General features: G+C 42.6%; 1 protein-coding gene across 2 annotated transcripts in view; it reads right to left on the minus strand.

Annotated features, from left to right (window-relative positions):
- Positions 1-23,101, minus strand: part of TP53BP2 (tumor protein p53 binding protein 2) — a 51,797-nt gene that overhangs the window by 20,496 nt on the left and 8,200 nt on the right. Inside the window, exons 1-5 of one of the 2 annotated variants that reach the window (XM_083856368.1) lie at positions 17,511-17,656; positions 11,393-11,540; positions 5,878-5,991; positions 4,328-4,407; positions 131-232 (exon numbers count right to left, since the gene is read on the minus strand). In XM_083856368.1, the coding sequence (XP_083712494.1) occupies positions 131-232; positions 4,328-4,407; positions 5,878-5,991; positions 11,393-11,540 (444 nt within the window). In that variant the 5' untranslated portion in view covers positions 17,511-17,656. Of the gene's footprint in view, positions 1-130; positions 233-4,327; positions 4,408-5,877; positions 5,992-11,392; positions 11,541-17,510; positions 17,657-23,101 lie in introns of those variants that run through there. The other variant, XM_083856367.1, reaches the window with a different exon arrangement.

Here is a 23,101-nt window from a genome sequence, read left to right on the forward strand (position 1 = left end):
AGGCTGCCAAAGAAAAGGAGCTCTCTGTTTAGAAAGCGTGAAAAAACCCCACTTCCCCTATCCTCCCCCCACTTCACATGACTCTTACTACCTTTGTTTCTGGCTGTAAATAATCCAATTCCAAACCCACCTTGTTAGCCAGCATTTGTTGTTGAGCCTCAATTTGTTGCTGTTGGCGTGATGCCATTTCCTGAAGTTCAGCCAGTGTCATATCCATCCTTGGTGCACTCACCTGTCAAAGAAAACCCAAAGCATGCTAAGTCTAGAATTTTTAATTTGGCTAGCACTTAAGAGAACTACTGCAGAGAAGTATGATAAAAGTCTTTCAAAAATAACAACTGAATAGACAATAAAATAGAGAGACACAGCGTCTTCTCATGGTAAAGGAATAAACAACTGTAAGCTCATATGCATGTGTAGCCCAATCCAACAACTCACAGAAAATGACATCTCTTGGAACATTAATGTTTCTAGCAAAACCCCAGCAGCATTTTAAAGAGGCATTTCAGAGCCCTTCCTAATTCAGCTCAGCATGAATCAGCTTTGACTGACTGAGCCCAGAATGCTCAGCATGTGGCAGGATGGAGCTGTGCTCGTAGGTGTATCACTACAATTTGAAGCACTTTGATGTAAGCTGAAGAAAATAGAAAGTTGAAATATGGCTGGGCAGGAGGGAAAACACCACTCTCAGAGGCAGCACTGTTATTGGTTCTGTTCAGATATTTCCTGAATCTAAATTCAATCTTGCATCTATAATTACAGAGCAAGAGTGGCAGACAATGGATTCAATGCTGAAACAGTAACTGGTGTCAACTTGAAATCTGGAGTTAGGGACCTCTGACAAAACTGCAAGTGAAAAAAAACCCAAAGTGAAGTAGTATGAGAAAAGAATTGGATGAGAACGGAGAAGGAGAAGTACGGTGCATTTGCTGCTCTGAGATCACCTGTACAAGCACAGCTATGGCAGCCAACAAATCCTGGTGACATCCTGAAAACTGAAAGCCAGGATGATAATGGCTAGAGGCTTTGTATCTATTTTAGAGCAGTCATTAACAACCTCACCACAACAGCCTCTTAGTTTCTTTCCATGGTACAATTTGCACCAGTATCTCCAAAGAGTGGAAGCCTCCATTTTCACTATAATGGTAATTCTTCCATAGGCTTGTGGGTGCTAAGCGCCATGATGTATTCACTCAACGCCATGTTGCTTTTCTCAAGAGTTTGAGGTTATTTCAAAAATTAGTCCCATTGTCTGATTCAATTCTCTCCAAGGTACCATGTCGCCACAAAATGTCTTGCAATGCCCCATTAGACTTTTGCACTGGCCATGTGGGGCTGTTAAAGGGTGAGTGGGTCCTGCTGAGCACTCCTTGGCTCTCCAGTCAACAGATTAGTTCATGGTTGGGAACTACAGAGTCTCAGTTGGTGTGGTATTGCTGCTAGTGCACTGTCCTGGTAGCAACTATCACTTCCTGGTCTTCAACGTGCAGCAACCCCACAGTGAACAGGTCTTTTTGTGCCAGGCAGGGTGGATAACTGATCTTCTCTGTATTCACAGTAGCCACAGCTAAACCCTATCAGAACCCCTTGGGATGCCTGAAGTACTCTCTCCTGAGGCAGTTGATGCTTTTGGCAGTTGTCCCATCAAACTCACCTCACCCTCTAAGACAGAAAACTCCTGGCATGCCCCAGTCACTCCAGAGATCCAGATGGGTTCTGCACTCCTGTGCCTCGATGGCATCGTAACACACATCAGGTATCTACTAAAGCTTTACACTAATGTGGATCTGATGTGCCAGGCCATCAAATCCACACAGTCCAGTGACCCAGTCATCCCTTTCCTCCTCTTGGCCAGAGGTAGGGACTCTCTATTCCTGTTCCTGGTCAGAGTATTTGGCTGACCTTTGCAATGCCACATCAGAAGTCTCTTCATCACTGTTAAAGGAGACAATTTCAGTCTTTTTATGTCTGGGAGATCACTGATTGCCTTTCTGTATCTCTGTGGCAACAACACTGATAGCCTTCTTGGGTGATCCTTTCTGGACAGCTCTCTTCCCCCTCAGTTCATGGACATGGGCTTCCAGCTTAGAGGTGGGTTCACCATCCCACTGCCTCATGTCCTCTCCCTGCTCATGCAGAAACAACCAGAGCTCGTTACATGGCCTGTTCTTGGGGCTGCCCTTCCCTCTGACTGGGGCAGGAGAGGAGTGATCTTCTGGGCTGCCCCAAAAATCTGGGGGGCTGGCCCATAGGGATGTGGAAGTACCCAGTTTCTTCTACATTTCAAAGCCAGGAGGATGCCATCTCTACAGCTGGTGTATCCATCTCCAGGTAATACAGTGCCACCAAGATGCTGGAATATGATGCAGGGGCACTTTGAACCACCTTCCTCCACATGGCCACTGCACAAGGGACATTGTCACTTTTCAGATCACTAGAGATGACTTCCAGCACTGCCAATTCTCTTCAGTACTACATACCTTCATGTGCAGTGGTTCACTTTTCTAGGAATTTACAGGATCTTCCTTAAACAGATACCTTGCCCTCACACTTGAGAGGAGCCACGTCCAGAAACTGCAAATTGCTTTGTTTTTCAATTCTTCTTTCAATTTCTTGACCTCTAGCAAGGGATCCCAGCTGCTGGACTTCATGACCTTCCAAGTGCTGACTGTCAGCCCCATTACCCCAGCACTGAAGCAGCCAGGCAGAAGCCTGCTCACGTGGTTGCAGCTGTTATCTTTTCACAAGTCTTGAAGTTCTGATGAGGTCAAGGACCAAGTAACTTCACCTCCTGTTTGATTTGTCTCACTCCTCACAATTTCTTTTTTGAAAGACTGGCTTCTTTACCTGACCCTTACTCTCCCAATTCTCCTTCTTCCTCCCTTTCCAACCAACAATATGGACCTGCGCCTTACTTTGCCCATTACTATTTTTCCTTTTTCACTACTGGGGCAATTATGGTGGTTTGAGTCCCTGTCTCAGCCACAGTGACCTCAAACACAGTTTGGGTTCCTGCCTCAACGACAGCGCTCTGAGTACTGTGGCTCACAGGCCAGGCCCCAGTACAGGGTGAGAGGCAGCTGGTTTTCACTGGGGTAGGCAAGGCACCCTTCTCTCAGCTGGCGTGCCAATTTGCCAGGTTGACTGTTCAGGCGTAAAGTCCCAGGCAATGGGAGGTAATACAACCATGCCAGGCACCTGCCCAAAACCTGCCACACACCCTGCCACCCAGGAACTGGATACCTCAGAGCACATCTCAGTATCTCCTCACCTAAAGTTTGTTTTCTCTTTCACCAGGATGACACTGAATTCCACAAATCCCACAGGGTCCCAACAGTATTAGTTAATATTATTAACAGTATTAAACAGCTTATATATGGATGAGCAAACATGGGAGCCTGCATTTTAAAAACATTCATATCAATCTCAGGCAGGGAGAGGGAGGTGTATTCCCCCACCATCCCCACAAGACAGCTCCCCCCAGAGTAGCAAGGCCATCAGTGTGAGGGCAAAGCACACAGCCATTGTTTGTATTAATATGTTCCCAAACTCAGCAAAATAAAGAGATAAGCAGTGCAGCTGACAAACTCTGTGCCCCACATAGAAGCTTGATACTTGGCAACTACTTTTTACTATGGTATGCAAAAGATATATATATATATACACACACACACACGTATACAACTGTCTGTGTCTCACCCCATTCAGGGACCAAAAAGGACTGTGGTTGATTGACCTTGGCTGGATACCAAGTGCCCACCAAACTGCTCTACCAGTCCCCTTCCCAGCAGTACAGGGCAGAGAGAACAAGCTGGAAAATGACTCCTATATTGATAAAGGCAGTTTACTAAAGACAAGGCAAAAAAGTTTGTGCAAGCAAGCAAGGACAAAAATAGTTTATTCTCTACCTATCAGAGAGCGATGTCCAGCTACTTCCCGGGAAGCAGGGCTTCAGCACAGGGAGCAGCTGCTCCAGGAGGCAAACATTGTAAAACAATGAATGTTCCCCTGTTCCTCCTCCTTCCCTTGGCTTTGTGTCTCAGCTGACGCCACATGTCATGGAATATCCCTTTGGTTACTTTGGGTCAGGTGGTCTAGTTGTGTCCCCTCCCAGGACCTTGCCCACTGCCAGCCCCTTGATGTGGGGGGAATGTTGGGACAGTGCTGATGCTGTGCCAGCCCTGCTCAGCAGCAGCCAAAACTCTGGAGTGTTATCAGCACCTTTCTGGCTGCCAATGCAAAGCACAGCACTGGGAAGGCTGCTGTGGGAAAATGAACTCCAGCTCAGCCAGACCCAGTCCAATTGGCCACTGCATCAAGCACTTACCCCATTCTCTATTCTTCGATCACCGGGAACTTTCACACCATTTCTTTTGAAGGCTGGATCTTGAGACCTTTGTCCAGTCCCTAGACAGAAATAGTCAAAGATGGTAAGGTCATATAAGAGCTTTCTTATCCTTTTAGACATAGCATTCAGTACAAAAGGAGAATCAGAACAATCGTTATGGTGTAGAACCTGAACTTCTGTTCTTAGGTGTTTACTACCAATTTTCTAAAAAGATTTCTTTCAATGTCAACTTTTATTTTAAAGTACAGTTCTGTTCAAAAGTACAGACAAACAAAACCAGCTTAACCAATAGTAGGCTATTCCAGTATTTATGCTCTGGCAAACAGGCAGTCAGTCCCTACTAAATGTGCATTATAGATACATGTTTAAAAGCACATTTTCTTCTTCTTCCTGGCAGTCATTGTGTCAGTAAAGATGCTGCTTAGCTAGATCCCTTCCCCTCAAATTATGTGCAAATACTGCTCAGATGCCCAATACCAAACTCATTGTTCCTCTGCAGAACAGAAGTGTATACAGGACAAAGCCATGCCTGTTACCTTCTTGCCCATTTGATTCCTATTTCAAGACCATATTTCTTTGAAACTAACTCAAAGCTCAAATGCATTGCTTAGCAATGCTGTGGCCAATAAAATGACAATACTAATACTACAAGCACCTTGGACTTGAAACAATACATTCTGACAACTAAACTGCTCTGTAAGATCCCAGCAGGTAGAAATGGCACAGCTTTAGCTTCTCATGCTCTCATTCTATCACCAGTATACATTTCAAATATCAAGATACACACTTAGTCGCCTAAAATATGCTGGGTACAATGCCACTTAACAAATGCAGTATTTCCAACACTGAGGAAGATTACCAAGGATGAAAACAGGAAAAGAGGAGGAAGAAGAATCTGGTGGATTGATCTAAAGGTAAAAGTGAAAAATTCTACTACAGAGATGAATGTGGGATACACAGAAAACCCCTGAAAAGCTGAAAATAAATTTATTTTACACATTTCACATTTCAATTTACAATGAGAAATATATTCTCAGAGAACTTGACCAGGCAGTTCATTTAATGCTATTTTTAAAACTACACAAATGTGTAGGAGAAACTTTGAAGAACCCTATCTTTGCCAAGTATGCTAAGTTTATCACCCTGGTAAAGTATTATCCAGGTGAATAATCACCCAAATCACAGATTACATTACTGGGCAACAGTTTGGTTACTGTATTTAAAAGAGATCACCACCACAGATCTCAAGATATTTTGCTGGAAAAAACATATTTAACACACTATGCCCTTGGTTGCTTTGGTGATAACCAGCTCTGGAGAACCTGCAGAAATTTTAATTTGGATTTACTATTCCCAGATATGGCAAGGGAAGATGAAGCCATGACAAAGATCAGCCAATGGTCAGCCAACGAAGATCTGCAACAACTACTGGCTCTGAACGTTAATAAATAACCTACACAAGCTGTTTCCTTAACCCTGAAGAATGACACAGAAGTTGAACAAACCAACCAGCCAAGATCAAGACCCACCTGCTTCCCGGCAGGGAGGGCGCTCGTGCCGCAGGAAGAAACGCACCTCGCTCCTCTGCATTCCAAACCTCTGCAGGATGTCCAGCATCCGCTCATTATCAGCTATGGGACGCTCTGAAAAGGTAAAAAAAACAGTTAACTGCTACATCCCACCACAGCTTGGGCCCACACCTAACCAAAAGTATCTGTTTACCTTTCACCTGAACACCTGTTAGTGCACAGGTGTAGTGAGGGCACATAACACTTGCCTCACCCAAGGTATTTCTACTTTTCCCTTAAACCACTGCATTGTTCCTTGCTTCTGAAACTAAACCAACGCCTCTGAATAGTAGCCCTGGAAAAGTCCACCTCTGAAGGGAAAAGCTGAGGCACCACCACAGCCTGAGGGAAAGCAAACAGGGAATTTAGAGCTTTCAGTTCTAGTGCCCTCATTTTGTATGTGCAAATCACCTTACCCACTCACTAGCACAGGAAATGTGCTGTTGTAGCTTTCACTCCTCTTCCGCGGCACCTCAAACTCATTCCTTAGACATTCTCACTCCCTTCTCAAGGCCACTGCTGCCACAATTCCTAAGGAACTCATTTACTTCCAAATTCCAATGAGAATGAAGAGAGCTGCAAAGATAAACTCTCAGGGAAGAGGAATTCTTCTCTTAACGCTGGATGGCAGCCCTTGCATTCAAGCTCAGGCAGAAGCACTCAACACCCCCAAGAGGCTCCTTGGCAGTACCCAGCAGGCCTGATCCTCAGCGTGCCAGCACAGCCCCTGTCACTTCAAGTGTTCTCCCACAGCTCCTGTCAGACACAGACCCAGCTCATTGTCCTGGACAGCAAATTTCATGAAGTTCAGATGAGATGCATTTTGAAAGCCCTACTTCTGATAAACCTTGAAAAGCTGAACTACTTTGGATTCACAGCTCAAAGTAAAAAAAGGATCAGACAGTGAAAAGTGAGCCCAGTACGAACTTGCCATTTCCTTTCAAATAACTGAGATGAAAAAGTTACATGCACAAGTTCCACCAAATTTCTTTTCCTGCTTTTATTCCCAAGCTCAGGATTCAGTCATACAAGTAATTTTTAAACCTTACTTGCTGCCTTTTGATAATAGAAAAACCCAGTGAGAGTCTAAATCTACAAGTACTCTTCTCCTTTTTTATATTATTATTCTTTAAAAATTTACATACATCACAGCCAGGCATTCACAGCCAGAATAGAACCAGAATTACCTACTGGCCTCTAAATCTTTACATAAAAGCAGTTTCTTTTGTTATTCTAGACATTTTACCATAAAATTTTCTGCCTATTTTAAATGTGACGGCAACAGTGTGGTCAATATATCACAGCAGTGAATTTACATAGTCAGGATACTGTCACAGTATCTTCTAACAGCACTGGGGCTCATGACCATGTTGGATCCATTTGTGCTGGATGCCAGGCAAGCAGAAGATATTGTTCCTGGCTTGAGAAATAAGACAAAATGACAAAGAATGAAATGAAATGAAATACCACCGGTTTTGCACCAGTTTCATTTTTCCTGACATTGCTTTTGTTGGCAGTTTCCTTTCATTTTTTAAGCAAGGGGAGGGGAAAATAGAAAAAAAGAAATCAGAGTAGTTCATTCATATTCAATAAAGTCTTTTAAAAACTCCCTGTCTTCATATGAAATAATCCTTTCAGCAGGAAAAATTGTTGGTGTTAAGTTTAAATGTTTTCAGTTTCATAAAAAAGGAGCTCCTAACATGTTTTCAGTATGTGAAAAGCTCTTTTCAACATAAAAGTGTTTCTTTAAATGAAAATGCTGCAGCTGTGCTCAAGCAATCTAGGAAGGAGAATTTCTGGAGTCACTGTCAAAAGAGATTAGCTCTACAGAATAAGCAAGTAGGTCACTGTTACAGAAAAAGCCGTCTCTTGGCAGTTACTTGTCTAGACAGCAAAAAATGTTCCTCATCTGCTAAACCTTAATTCAAGAAAAAAAAAAAAAAGGCAAAAAACAACAACAATGATAATAATAATAAAAACAACAGTACCACTAGCAGATTTTTGTCTCAAAGGCTATACAGCAGGCTTATGAGGCAGATTTCTAGCAGCTCAGCAATACTCCAGCTGAAACTCTATAATCAAGGGAGATGCCCTTTACACAAGGATTCGGTCAATACCATTCACTGGCTTCAAAGGAAGGTCAAAGAGATTTTCAAATACCAAATAAATGTACATTTGGAAAGCTCAAGAAGAATGGACAATCAGATTTCGGGGGGTTTTTTTTCCCCTGTCTCAGAGAGGAAAAAAAGCTCTTTATACATGCAATCCTTTTGACTGCTTTCCACAGCAGGCAAAGTAATTGAATTCTGACAATAATAAGGTCAAGAAATTTTGCCCTGAGATTCACTAAATTTCAAGCAAAACTAGGAGGACAGGAAAGTAGTAAACTTGTCCCCTTCAGGGAGCAAAGTGCCTCAAGCACACTTGCAAGCAATCTTTCAAAGTAGGCTTAATAAAGTCTGACAATAGAAGCTAAAATTCCTGAGCAAGTGTCAGAAAAAGAAAGAAACGAGCAATGTAAGAAGAATCTCAATAATTGAAGTCTGAGGAGTCATTTTCCAACACAAATCTTTTGTTCCTACCCCCAGAGGTTAGCTGTACTGCATCATGTTTGTTTTAACGCAGTTGAATTTGTTCAGTGTAATATGCAAACAAAATAGAAATCTGGCTAATCCTGCCAGAACAGGATGGAAAACTTTGCTGACATCTAAAATGAGAGTAGCAAAAAGCTAAAAGTATTTCTTCTCCTCCACTGCCTCCTCCCCTCACCAAAAAGAAATCCAGAATATGTATGAAAACATCTTGCAAATACTTGCTACTGGATGCTATGCAGATGCTTAAGACATATTTTATCCAAAGCAACATGCACGTACCCAGCACTCAAATCTTTTAATGCCATTGAGATAACTGCATTTTTGTTAACAAGTACAGTTGGGAACTGTATTTGGAACTTCAGCAAGGCCAACTGCTGAGCCCTGCCCTTGGGTCACAACAACCCCAAACACTGCTGCAGGCTGGGGGCAGAGTGGCTGGAGAGCTGCCCAGGGGAAAAGGACCTGGGGGTGCTGGTCAGCAGCAGCTGAACATGAGCCAGTGTGTCCAAGTAAGCCACTAACACCCTGATCTGTATCAGCAATAGTGAGGCCAGCAGGACCAGGGCAGGGATTGTCCCCCTGTGCTCTGCTCTGGTGAGGCCACACCTTGAGTGCTGTGTCCAGCTCTGGGCCCCTCACTCTGAGGACATTGAGGGGCTGGAGAGATTCCAGAGAAGGGCAATGGAGCTGGGGAAGGAGCACAAGTCTCATGAGGAGCAGCTGAGGGAGCTGGGGTTGTTCAACCTGGACAACAGGAGGCTCAGGGGAGACCTTATCACTCTCTGTAACTGCCTGAAAGGAGCTTGTAGCCAGCTGGGTGCTTGGTCTCTTCTCCCAGGTAACAACACAACAAGAGGAAATAACCTCAAACTGCACCAGGGGACATTAAGGCTGGACACCAGGAAGAATTTCTTCACTGAAAGGTTGGTTAAGCATTTGAACAGGTTTCCAAGGAGGTGGTGGAGTCACCATCCCTAGAAATGTTCAAGAGACAACTGCACATAGGACTTAGTGCCATGGACTAGTTGGCACTGAGGTGTTCAGTCAAAGGTTGGGCTCAATGACCCTGTCAAAGTTTTCACCGTAAAAATGGATGCTTTTTTTGTCTTGTAACAACAGCTGTCCAAGCAACATTTATACACCTGTCCTTGTGTGTCTCATGATGTCTCTACAAAGATTAATCTCAGAAAGTTATCTGCTTCACTTTATGTCTCTGTATCCAGATTATTTTCTTACACCTCCTTGACTAGCAGAGATACTGATAATTTGATGATATGAATAAAACACCACATACTGTATTGTCCCACTCACATAGAAGTTCACTTTTCAGCTTAACAAGAACATTTGAGCACTAAGTACTGGCAGACTTCACTTGCCTCTTACTATAGGGGCTCTCCTTTGATTTCAGGACAATCTCACCACCCTTTCTACCATACTCTACATCACTATCTCAAAAGCCAAGCAAGAATCCAGATTCAGGAAATATAAGAGGAGCTGCCCACTCTAGCACAGCTCCAACTTCAGTACCAACAGGAGAACCCTGTCCCTCACCACAACCACTTGTGCTCTTTAACAGGGTGTGGGCACTAAGGCTTAGTGCTACCACATAAATTCAGTAGTTTTACCTAAACCTTTATTTTACTTCTCTTTCACTGCAGACTTCACTATTGTGTTGATCTAGACAAAGACGTACAATTAAAATACATTCCTAGAAGATCTCTTTCCATGACAAATTAATGATTTTATTTTATTATCAATTGTGAAGCAAAGCTTCTTTATCTTCTAAGGAGAAGAAAAAATTCTGTTCCATTTTTTAGACTTAGAAATATCAGAAACATTACATCTCTGTCAGAAGCAAGTAAATATCAAGAGATAACTCAGGCATCTCGTAACATTAAACAAAAATCTATCTCACCAAAGACTTCCCTTAACAGATGTGAGCCTGAGATAACAGCAGAGGAAGACAAATACAAAACCTTATCATCTGATTCTTTTATAATCTTGTTGAAGCATCCCAAAAGGCTGGCTCAGACATAATTATTTTTCATTACTCAAAATCCTGTCAGGGATTCATCTATCTTAGGCCTCTGGATGGCGGAGTTCCATGGAGACAGGAGATAGTCCAGAGCCCTTTTCCATTTAAGCCCTGAGACATTAGCAATATTTTAGGTTTTATTTGTTGATATATTCTCCAGTTCCAGTAGAGCAAGGCAAGTTAGGGAGATTTGAACTCCCAAGATCAGAAGAACATAGAAAATGAAAAAAAAAAAAAAAAAAATACAACAAGCCAGATGCACAAGCCTTTTTTCCACAGGCCTGAAAGGACAGTAAAGAGTAGCTGCTCCATCCTCCCTGTCACCCACTTTCTTTAGAGCACTTCACATCAGGTAACTCCCACTATTCCTGCTAACACACTCCTCCCCAACCACACTCAATGCAATTGGTAACACTGAAGGAAAAGAAGGAAGCTTTATTTTGCCACTGCAAGTGAAAACAGCTATAGGGTTAAAGAAATTATTTTGAACTAGTCATAGAACTGCCAATACTTAGTACTTCAAAACCCACATAAAGGCTGCTGAAATCCCACTGTGGGGAGGAGGAGGAAGAGAAAAAAAATTCTCTCAAACCCCTCAGACTCATCTGAGTCACAGAAAGGCTGCACAGATACAAGAACATCTGCATGCTTAAGTTCCCTTTTGCTTTTAACTCAGTTCTGCATGTGTGAGCCTTCTTGCAGGTGTGTTATCATACAGCCAGTCTGATGAAGAAACCAATGAAATGGAGATGCAAAAACTCTCTGGGACAGGACCGTGTCTGTCAGGTCTCCACCTTCTCAGGAGCAGAGAATGCCCAGGAACTCAGCAGCTGCCAGCCTGACCTACCTGCGCCACACCACACTTCAGCCAGGTGACACTCGCTCTCCCCAGGCTCCTTGCACAGCTCCACCACATCCCTGCAGGTTGTCTCGGGGGTGACTGGCACCTCGGTGAAGTGCTGCTCGTTGTTACTGAGGTACACGGTCAGAAACATCTGCAAAAGACAAAGGCAACAGCACATGGTTACTTTGCAACACAAAGGCAGGCTGCACCTTGGAGCCACAACCTGCTCATTAAACGCATTCTTTCCCACACAGATAACATCTTATCAACTACAGTGGGTATGATTTTCTAAACAACCCCAAATTTCTTTAAGGTACAAGCAAGAGAGACACTGCAGAAGTAATCCCCTGCTCAACTAAATCATATTGCTGGAGGATTACTCGGTTTTAAATCTGGACGTGGTGCTCCTCAGGTGATGTGTCAGAACTCCTCCCACCTTACTATGTGCATATGTATCCTGCAATCATTTGACACAGCAGGAGAAACAGTCAACTACAGTTCAGCAGGAGTGAAAAACAATTGTAATTACATCTGGTACAAAAAAGAGACCAGAGCTTACTACATAGGCAGTGAAGTAGAAATACCATTTGCATTTCTGTAACATATTTCATCAAAAAGTTTCCTAGAAACACAAGTCAACACAACTCTTAGTCCCAGTCTGAATACAAGGTCACCCCCCAAACCCCACTTCCCAGGAAACCAAGGATATTTTACTTGGCTTCCTCTTCACAGCTGGAAAAAGATCCTTGGTTTTTCTGTTTATGCACACCACACAGATGTTCTTGCTCATGTCTTTCCCGCCACAACTACTAAACGAGCACTCTAAAAAATGAGTTGCCATATTTGATAGAAAACATTGATGATAACTGCCTCTGAGCACCATCTTGCTACATGTTATTAATATTAAACTGCTATCAAAGTTTAGCTGCTAGCTAAAACTTAATACCAATTCTCTGGAGACCAATATTCTCAACTTCAGTCTCAACTGGCTGTTAGTCACAGGTCTTCCAGCAACACAAAAATCAGTCAAATATCTCCAGAAAGCAATTACTCCACTAAGTATTTCAAGCAACAGCAACCTATACAATTTAGGATTTTTCATACAGATGGTAAAGGTGTTTTCTCAAGAAAAGACAAATCCTTGCCTATCCTCATTTCTAAAGGGTGAAAGGGGTATACATCCTTAGGAGCAACAGTTCAAAAGGTCAAAATGGAGGAAAAGGAGGCCAAATCAAACAAGGAGAGAGAGGTATAAATAACCTTCTAAATAAATGTAAATAAAAATAAAAATAAGTAACAAAACCATTACCACATGCATTATATATCTGTGATTTTGTGTAAGTACTATGGAATTAGAGTTTTTTATCCCTTTGCAAAGTGAAATTTAGCCCCATCTGTTTTCACAGCTTTAGGAATCCTCTGTTGGGGATTCTCATGGAATACAACAGTGCACATGCACATTCCTGATGTCTCCGAAGCCTTTCCAGGGCTCTTTTGAGTGCCAAGATCCCTTTCAACCCTATGTGAGAGGCTGCCTTAACTCTTTTTAAAAGCTTTGCAAAAACACTCCAGACTCTGCACATCTTGTTACACAGAGGACAAGTATTTGGCCCACTCGTGGCAGTATAAACAAACAGTGTTTTTCGGGCCCTGGCACTGCACCAAGGGCACAGAATTTCTTACCACTGGTTCTGCCCAGCTTGCCAAGACAAGGGTTTCTGATAAATTCCTGAAAACCTACAAATATTCACAGAGAGGAATAAGCCTGCTGAAAGCGAGCTCAAAACTGCCTGATGGCTACATTTCCCCACCCATTTCCTTATCACTTTATGTGAGGGAAAAAAATCTCCAAAAAATCAACAAGAAAACCAAACAAAAAAAGCCAAACTTGGAGCTTGTAAGGAGGGAAACTAGGAGAGAGAAAGTGGAGGTAGGTAAGATCAGTTTAGCAGACACTTCTAATATAGTGAAGATGGGCACAACTGGTTCTGCTATCTACAGCACAAGGAGGTAGTGACCTAAATTAAGACACAAAGCTTTCCAGGCAGGAGCTCTGACACTTGGCTTTAATCTTTTGTCACAGAACATGCTACCTACCTCTCAGATGCAGTGTCTCTGACTCCCCTAAGGGAGCCTGACAGTGAAGGATGTCAGGTGCAGCCAGGTAAGAATATCTCTTAATCACAATTACTGGGGCAGAAGAGTATAAAATAAAAAAGAAGTTCCCAAGTAGACTTACAGCAGGGTTACATAGGTATGTAGACATATCAACCCTTCACATTTAATGCTGGTACAACCTTGTATTCAAAACACCACTAAATGGCACAGGCTGTGTGTCTGCAGTAACATTTGTTAATTTAAAAAATGAGCTCACAGATGGGAATTAAGAGAAAATTATAAAAACCATGGCATTATACACAAAGCAGACCTAATTTGACCCTAGCACGGCTGTTCACTCTTCAGTGTGCCTGTCTAGATCCAGTTGTTAATCCTTAGGATTTAGCAATACAGACAACTACACAGGAAGGATCACGAGTTGCCATTTCTATCCACAATGCTCAGGATAATTACTAATACATTAAGCCAAGAGCACTCAAACCTGCTGTGTGGGGGCCATTTCTGGGACTGGGGGCGTCTGCACTACCTCTAGCCCACATGTCCTAGGAACTAAGGAAAGAAAAAGAAACCAAACTGCAAATACCTTGAAAACAGCCCTCAAAGTCCTTAGAGTCTAAAGCAACTAAAATGTTATGACACTGATTCTACCTCATCCTGATCCCTTCAGGGGCAACGCTGAGATGATCAAGCTCTGTAAGTAGCTGTGCTCCTCTCGCACCGAATGGTGTCACATTTGTCACCACTGCCTGCTCACCTGCAAGGCCTCCTGGGCTACCCTGCTGCCCACCTGGACACTCTGGAGTACCCAGGGCAAGCTGAGCAGAGAGTATCCATCACAGAGATGCCTCTTCCCAGAGAGGAGTGGGAAAGGTTAGGAAACCACTGTGAATCAAATGCCTACTGTGGCTTCTTGGCGCCGTTCATCACTCCTGGTGGCTGCTGTGGCTTGCACCACCCGGCACTGGGATCCCAAGGACTCACTCATGCATCCCCTGGGAATGGTTCAACTGTGACATTCATTAACCACCTTACCAGTTAGTTTATATCACTGTTTTATTGCTGCGTGGCAACAAAAAACAAAGGAAATGAGTACTCTCACGACACTTTGTTCAGAAGCTGGAATCCTTACATCCACCTAGAGCACAAAACAGTTTCTTGCTCCTCCCTGAAACTGAAGATGTTAAGACAGTTGTATACAAACATCCAGCAATTTCAAAGAGAGAAAAAAAAAATAAAAATACCCAGACATGCAAAAAATTCAGTTTCAAACTGGGCATAAATGAAGACTTGATAAAAAAAAAGGAAGAAAATTTCAGTCAGACCTTCTACTTTTTTTAAAGAAAGCATGAAAGCAATTACTGAAACATCTGACAACTCCATATAGCCTTGGATGAGGGTTTTTTCCTCTAGACTTTCAAAGATTGAGTTTTATGAATGCTGAGCACACAGACAAAGCATTTTTTGAACAGGACTCAAATCCCAGAAGTAAGCTCTAAACTAAAAAATTTCCCTCCCTTTTCCCAGCCCCAAGACATGCTCACTATAGGTACTGAAAAGCTTTAAAATATAAAAGCACTGCAGTACTTTGGCATACTTGGGAGAAACCAGGGGCGTTGTGTATCTACTGAAGCAGTTCCTTTTAAAATCACATCACAGATTCCAGCTGACTCTGCTCCAGCTTAGAAAATAGAAGTTTGCAGTTATGGAGCCACCAAATGAGGCAGTTCGATCGGCTGCACCAAGGACATCAGAGAGAAGACCAAGGTCACACGAGCTAAAAGCAAGGGAGAGTTTTTGCAAGGAATGACTGCAGTGTTTGACTTACAAACAACTGGAGGAGAAGCAGAGTACTGAACATGAAGAACCTCATGCCTCAAAAAGGTTGCCACTTAAGTCACAAACATAACAAAAATCCACATTGGTGTGAAGTACAACTCTTGAGTACCCTCAGTGGGAAATATATCATTTTGCTTCAACTCATTATCTGTGAATGAACTCCAACTACAGCCACTCAGTCAGGATTGTAACACACCCAGGAACAGGAAGGGAGCGTAGTAAAAAAAAGCAACCAAACAGAGGGACAGAGGAGGGCATCAATTAAAGCAAATCACAGGCATGTCTTTTCTGCATATCATCCCAAACAGCCTCGCATCTGCCTGCAAATCTGACCCCTTCACTGCTGAGCTCATCAATGGGACCATTTCATACAATTATATCAATATTAAACACGAAAGGTCTCAACACCTGCAAATACATTTTCAACTGAAAGTAAAATATTTAAGAATAGCTAGCTCTGTAAAAGTGCTAGGCTATGATCACATTCTATTTTGGCTCCTGCTTTGTTGCCACACAAAACAAAAATTAAAAACAAAATAATAAATACATTTTAAAAACCCCTTCAAACCCAGAAGAAATCATTTCCAAAAACCAACCTGAGCAAACACGTCTAATAATTCACATCCATCCAACAAGATATTTCACATCAAAGGCCTTGTATCATTCTTCTTAGATCAGAAGGCCTCAATTATTGATTAAAGGGGGGGAAATAGAAATGCAATTTACTTTTCAGCTTTGATGGTGTTTCTGCAAGGATCAGACTTCTCTTACTCCTTAGTTATTATAAAGCTGATGTCACACATCTTCATTATTAATAGGGTGCTCAATAGGACACTTTCTAACTAATACACTAATAGCATTCAAGTATTCAGGATTCAGATATTCAGAACAACACTATTATATGGGGCATGATGCAAATTAAAATACATTTCACTGACTCCTGAAACTACCTGAGTTAAAAGAGGCACATTTCCCCCCTCCCCACATTTCTAGGGAAAGATCTAATTCTGACCATAAAATGTCAGCAATGGGCAACAATCAGCAGAACTCAGTCCCTCACAAAATATAACGAAGAGAATATATTAAAAAAATAACAACTCAACCCTGGTTTTCACTATTGTCTGAATTCCTAACTTTATGGAGGCTTCCTGCACAGCATGCGCTATACAATACAAACCATGGCATCTATTCACACAGTATTCTTCAGCTTCAAAGCACTTTATGACCAGGAAGTCATGACACAAGCCAGCAGTTTCCTATTTTACAGGCAGGGAAACTGAGGCATACAAGAAGGCAGTAACAGAGACAATCTCATTATGTGATAGTCCAACAAGCATTCTGCCTCTGGAAAATTTGATTCATTTTGTTGCCTTGCATCAGACCTAATAACATAATTCTGTCCCACATTCTGTATTAGCTGCATTTCAGACTGAAACCTAATCCCTTCAAGCACTCATTACCTGTGTTGAAGGTTTTTATATTTCCAAAACACAGCTAAGTAATGGTTTTAGCTTGCATAACAAATTTTCTCAGCTCTCATTTTTAAAGAGGCATTAAAAGTAACTCTTTAGGTCTTTTCAAACCTAAACAGTTTCTATGAATTTACATCCTGAACTAAAATATAATTTTAGAAGCTAGTTTTAGTTAACTAAAAAACTAGCAACATAGAAATTTTAGAAATAATTGATTAACTATCACATTCCAAGTACAGGTGACAGAAATGAGAAATAACTGCTTTCACCTACAGTTTAACCACTAAGTCTTCCCTGATAAATACAAAACCCCTCCATACAAGGAGTTTTAAATTTAGGTCTTGCATCTTACCTAGTGGGAGCAATGATGCTGCACCTTCCCAGATGGCTACAAAGAAATCAGCAGCTAAAACAGATATTTTTGCTGACTTGATGCAACTTTCTAAACAACAGAAGACAGCCTGCACAACAGCACATTTTCCTGTTCCGATAAGCAGCAGTCACAACTGGTGCACAGCTACAGCTCTCCATTCAATGCAAAGTATACCACAACAATAGAGTAATTCAGTGATTCTTCTGCATCAAGTTCCTCAGAACATGAAAACCGTCCTTCAGGAGGCAACATCCTCACTTATTGTGCCTGAAGATTAAGGTAAGCAAAAGATTAAGGTAAGCAAAGATAATAATAGACTTACTAGAGGACAGGCACACGGGATGACTGCTATCCCTGATCCTTTTCATATTCAGCTGGTCAGTAAGGGTTCAACAGAAATGCAGAGTAAAGTTTAGTATTTGCCTGCAGCCACACCCAAATGGAGTTCAGCTCTTGCCATCTCACCCTCCGCACACACTACTCCGTTTATTTTGCACTGGCTTTGGGCCATAAATACAAGAAAGGAAGTTATGATGCAAGGTAGGTGGAGTACAGTAGGAAGCACCATGAGATTGTTCATATTATTCCCAGTCTATATAAAGCACAGCCCTTTTCCCTTTTCATTGTATCACAGCAGAAAACAAGAGTGAGCCTTTACTCTCAATGGCACTGTTGTTTCTACTTGTACAGACTATTTAAACTATGATTTTCTTATGCATATGAATTTTTCTTCAGCAAAAATGTCAGTTTTTTCCAGGACTTAAAATACAACGTACATCTATGTGCACTTTGAGAAGGTCATGGGGAAAACGAGCTGGAAACAGCAAAGGAGCAGATTTCGCCTTCCTTTTTTTTTCTCCTCTCTCTTACCCTTACTGTAGAGAGAACAGAACGAAAGCCATCTGCTTATGGTATATGCTAGTTCAACTGGGCAAAGGCTATAGCACAAATGCCACATTACATCTCACTATCAGGCATCTGAATCATCATGATGGGAATCTGAAGAGCTGCAAGGGAAACAGCCCAAGTTCTGGCCAAGTGTTGTTACTGTCTGAAATTAATGGATGGAGGTTTGCTCTCATTCTGCTTCATGGACTGTAACCTCAACAACAGAACTCAGCACTGCAGTTCAGACTTACTAATGAGGAATACGCAATAACAACCTTCCTGCCCAATCTTGTAGAAAATCATTATCTTAGATTAACAATTTTGATTTTATGAAGTCTATCAGGACTGGTAAACAAAGGATTCCTGACCTACATCCCCCCTTCTTTCAGCAGCGCATTATGCACGCAGTCTTTAAGACAGCTTTCCAAACAAATGCTTTTACTTTGAACCCAAGTTATGTTTTCCAACTTGACATTTTTCTTCAGGCATTTTCATACACAAGAAAGCAGAAGTCCTCCCACAAGCCAGACACCAGAGAGGTCTATGCAAATAAAGCTCACTACTTTGAATGAACACTTGGGCACAGGAGCATCATAACTCCCCACTCCTTGGTTGAGCTACCACATATCACAAAAGGCAAGAAAATCTCAAACAAAACTGGCTTTTAAAGTCACACGTACTTTTGCACTGCAAGTATCTATTGCAACATCATCACTAGGGAAAAAAAAACCTAAAAGTTTGTAGTAGGCTGACCCTGGCTGGATGCCAGGCACCCACCAAAGCCTCTCTATCATTCTCCTCCCCAACTGATTGCGAGAGACAAAATATAATGAAGGATTCATACGTTAAGATAAGAAGCTGGAGATCGCTCCCCAAATAACGTCACAGGCAAAACAGATTCAAATGAGAGATATTAATTGGATTTATGACTAAAAAACTCAGAGCAGGATAGTAAGAAGTATAGTAAGACCTTTCCCCAACCTTCCCATGTCTAGCTCTTCCCCCCGCTACGGTGCGGGGAGACAAGAAGAGGGACCGTGGTCAGTTCATCACATGTTGTTCCTGCTGCTGCTCAGGGAGACGAGTCCCTCCCCTGCCCCAGAGAGGGTCCTTCCCACAGGATAGAGAACTCCATGAACTTCTCCAGTGTGAGTCCACTCCGGGGTTACAGTTCTCCCAAAACTGCTACAAGGTAGGTCACTCTTCCAGGGGCTGCATTGTTTCAGAGGCACAGCTTGCTCCAGCGTCAGCCTCCCTCAGGGTCACAGGTCCTACCAGGAAACCTGCTCCAGCATGGGCTCTTCTCTCCACAAGTCTGAAGGTCCCTTCCAGGAGCCTCTTCCACCATGGGCCTCCCACGGGTTCACAGCCCATTCACAGCCTCTTCTGAGGCATCCCCCTGCTCTGGTGAGGGTCTCCACCATGGGCTGCAGGTGGATCTCTGCATCCCTGTGCACTTCCAAGAACTGCAGGAGCACAGCTGCCTCACCATGGTCTTTACCACAGGCTGCCAGGGAATCTCACTTTCAGTGCCTGGAACACCTCCTCCCCCTCCTTCTGCAGATCTCGGTGTCTGCAGAGTTGTTCCTCTCACATATTCTCACTCAGCTCTTCTTCAGCTGTAATTACATCTGCACAGTATCTTTTTATTTTCCTTCTTCATAAATACGTTATCTCAGAGGTGCTGCCACCATTTCTGACTGGTCCAGCTTCAGCCAGTGGCAGGTCCATCTTGGAGCTGGCTGGAATTAGCTCTACTAGACATGGAGGAAGCTTCTAGCAACCTCTCACAGAAGCCACCCCCATCGAAACCTGGCTGTACAAACCCAATACAAGCATAAAACCCAAACAAATTGGCCTGTAAGATAAATAAAATACACTGGTTTCAGTAACACATGTAGGAACCACAACCTTTTACTGAGTACCCACATTTGCCAAACACCAATCATCTACATCTCATTCTGCTCAGACCTGAATCCACCTGGATTTGCACCAATGTAGTTTAACAACTGCAGAAACTCAGAGTAAACAAACCCTGAATATATTCTTCATATTATACCACACAGCAGCATGTTCACAGATCCTTTACCACTGCCATCTGTGTAGCTCCTCTAAAACATATTCCCTTCCACTCCAAAATACTTGTTCCCTTTCTCCCCAAATCATTCCTCGTGGCTCCTTGCAGACACTGCCTTTGCACTGTTGGGACACTTCACCATAAACTCCTGCAAGCTGACTGTCAGAAAAGCAAGCCTACACATGGCGTTTGGGCTTGTACTGTTGGTGTCCTACTTGCAGCTTGCTCCTCCTCCTCCTGCAGCCAGCAAGCAAAGGAGAATTGGATCTTTGAAGGTTTGGCCCTGCAGGTAGACTCTGCCTCATCTTCTGCATTCAGCACCAAGTTATGAACATTTCACACACAAGAAGAATGAAATTAACATTCTTTTCAGGCAGATAAAAAATGATACTATGTAATTCTTACAACAGATACATACTACAGAAAAGGGGAACAGTCCAACTCATACAGAATAATCAGAGGGGGTTCTCCAGTTGCTCCTCCTCTCATTCTTCAGTATTGAACCACAAGCTGCTCCTAACGATCCTAAAGCCAAGGCAACATCCAAGCATAATGAAGGGGGTTAAGAACTCAAGCTTAAGCCTCACCATGGTCTGACACTGAATCATCTCAATTTGCTGTACTTGCGTCAAACCCAGAGGAAGTCTTTGTACAAAAGAAAAGAAAAGTCGTAATAATTACATAAAGGGAAAAAAAACCAAAGTAAGCTGCTCTTGCTGCTCTAGAGCTTTGCATCCCCTCATTGGGAATAAGGGTTATGGTTCTCTCAGCCTCCTACACGACCTGAGGCCAAAAAAGGGCCACATTAAGTGCTCCCTGTTGGGACTTGGGAAAATTACAATCTCAAGACAGTCCTTTAAAATTTAGGTACTTTCTCACAATGAAAAGAAAGCCGAGGTTTTTTTCTGGTAATAAAAAAAGATTTTGTACAAGACAAGACTCTTCCTGGAGAAAAAACAAAAATAGATGTGCATCAGGGATGAAAGCGTATTTAACACCACCCACACCTAAACAACACAGGCTATCACAGGATCTGGCACCTGTGCCACCCACACCACACCTCCCACTGCCTGAGACACCAACTCTTTCTGGGTTCAAAACCTCTCCTTTTCTGCTTTTCCAGCCCACACGTAATCATCTCACCAATAAAAAGACGATCGACATTCACATCAGGAAGCAATTCCACCTCAGCCCACCAGAACATGCAAGGCAAAGTCACATTTATCATACAGCAAGTGCCTACCCATACATCAAGCACATTTATTACTTAAATTCTATTTACTGATACCAGGAGGCTGTGCTGGTGGGAGCATCCATGGGGGAGGGCAGGGTATGGAAACAGAAGAGAAGAATTCCTTTTTTTGTGAGTCAATGTATCTAAAACAGTATTTAAAAAAAAAAAAAAAAAAGAACAAGAGAGCAGAAGATTTGTGATGTAATAGCAACACAAAACAAATCATGTAACAAGTCAGAAAAAAAAAAAAAAAAAGAAGCGTAGAACACTCATTTACTCCAAACCCAGCAACTTCATAGAGCTCTGTGCCAAACACTTTTGAAAATACAACATATTAGTCACTCCTCCAGGAAAACAGCCGTCAAAATCTGTGTCCTACCTCCATAAAACAGATCTACGTCCAAACCAAAACACTCATGACACACATACAGGTAGGTCAGAGGACACATCATTTCTGGCACCTGAAACAATGACATATTTAACCACAAAGGTTAATTCCAGTGTGGGGAAAGTCACAGGACACACTGGGCTGTTCTGTGATGCAGGATGACCAGGGTTTCTGGTACCCTAAAATCCAGTACTACAAGGTCAAATTCAGAGGCATTTTAGCACACCACAGGCTGGGCTGACATCTCCTTTATGCTGCAATTCCAGAACGTGCTATTCAGCCATCTACCTTCAAGACAAGCTAAAACCAAACCAAATCAACCCCAACTGGGAATTTCAGACCAGGCAGCACAATAATGTGCCTGTTTACTGCTTTCAAAGTCCCCTCTGCCTTCCTATATATTTGCTGTTACAACATAAAAGCTTCCTTGTTACATCCTCTAAATATCACCAGAGTTAATTGTATGTTTTTGTCAGTCCAATTTAATCCTTGCAGTGAGTGACACAAAGATGGTGGAGAAATTCCCTTGTATTATCAACTCTCAAGGGAGGGTAGGAGGAGGATAAGGCTGACTTCTCCAGCTCAGCCAACTTAAATGGTGAGCTGAGGGACACCATGATCTTCCCAAATCCATCCGTTATTTCTGATGGCACATCCATGTGATAAACCACCTCCACCATGGAAATCTTTTAGTTCCTTTTTGCCTTTAGTGCAGGCACCATTTCCTACAAACCATCACTTAAGTCCTTACTAAATTCAAGGGGAAGCTACAAAAGACACATGGCTTTGGGTGTGGATGGAAACCAAAGGAACAAGACCATCCATTTGGGCAGCATCCTACTATTAAATTAATTAGCTGTAATGTCACACCACACCTTTGCAGAAGGGCAGCTCTTCCCAATTCACCACCAACTCTGGGTGGGTACACACTCCTGCTGTATGGGAATGACCTTCACTTGTCACATCCATGTGACTGCAAGGACATGCAGCACTGCCGCCAGCCATGCCAAAGATGGCCAGCATGAAACGCCTATGCTTGGTGATCACACCCATTTGACAACAGCTGATACTACTATTATTATTCAAAGCTACAAAGGAGGGGTTTTGTCCTACTACTTCTGGGCTGCAAACACACAGGAAGTAGGGAGTAACTAAAGCAGCACCCATTCAGTTGGCACAGAGGACACACTGAGCATTTGCAACAACACAGATGGATCTTTGTTGTTTTTCTGCAGGTTAAAAGGGAGCACTGGGGCTAGTCCAACATGGGAAATGATGGACAGCCAGACAGTCTTAGCCAACCACTTTACAGGAATAGGATATGTA

Source organism: Zosterops lateralis, assembly GCF_965231275.1.
Source record: "Zosterops lateralis genome assembly, chromosome: 3".
Classification (NCBI taxonomy): domain Eukaryota; kingdom Metazoa; phylum Chordata; class Aves; order Passeriformes; family Zosteropidae; genus Zosterops; species Zosterops lateralis.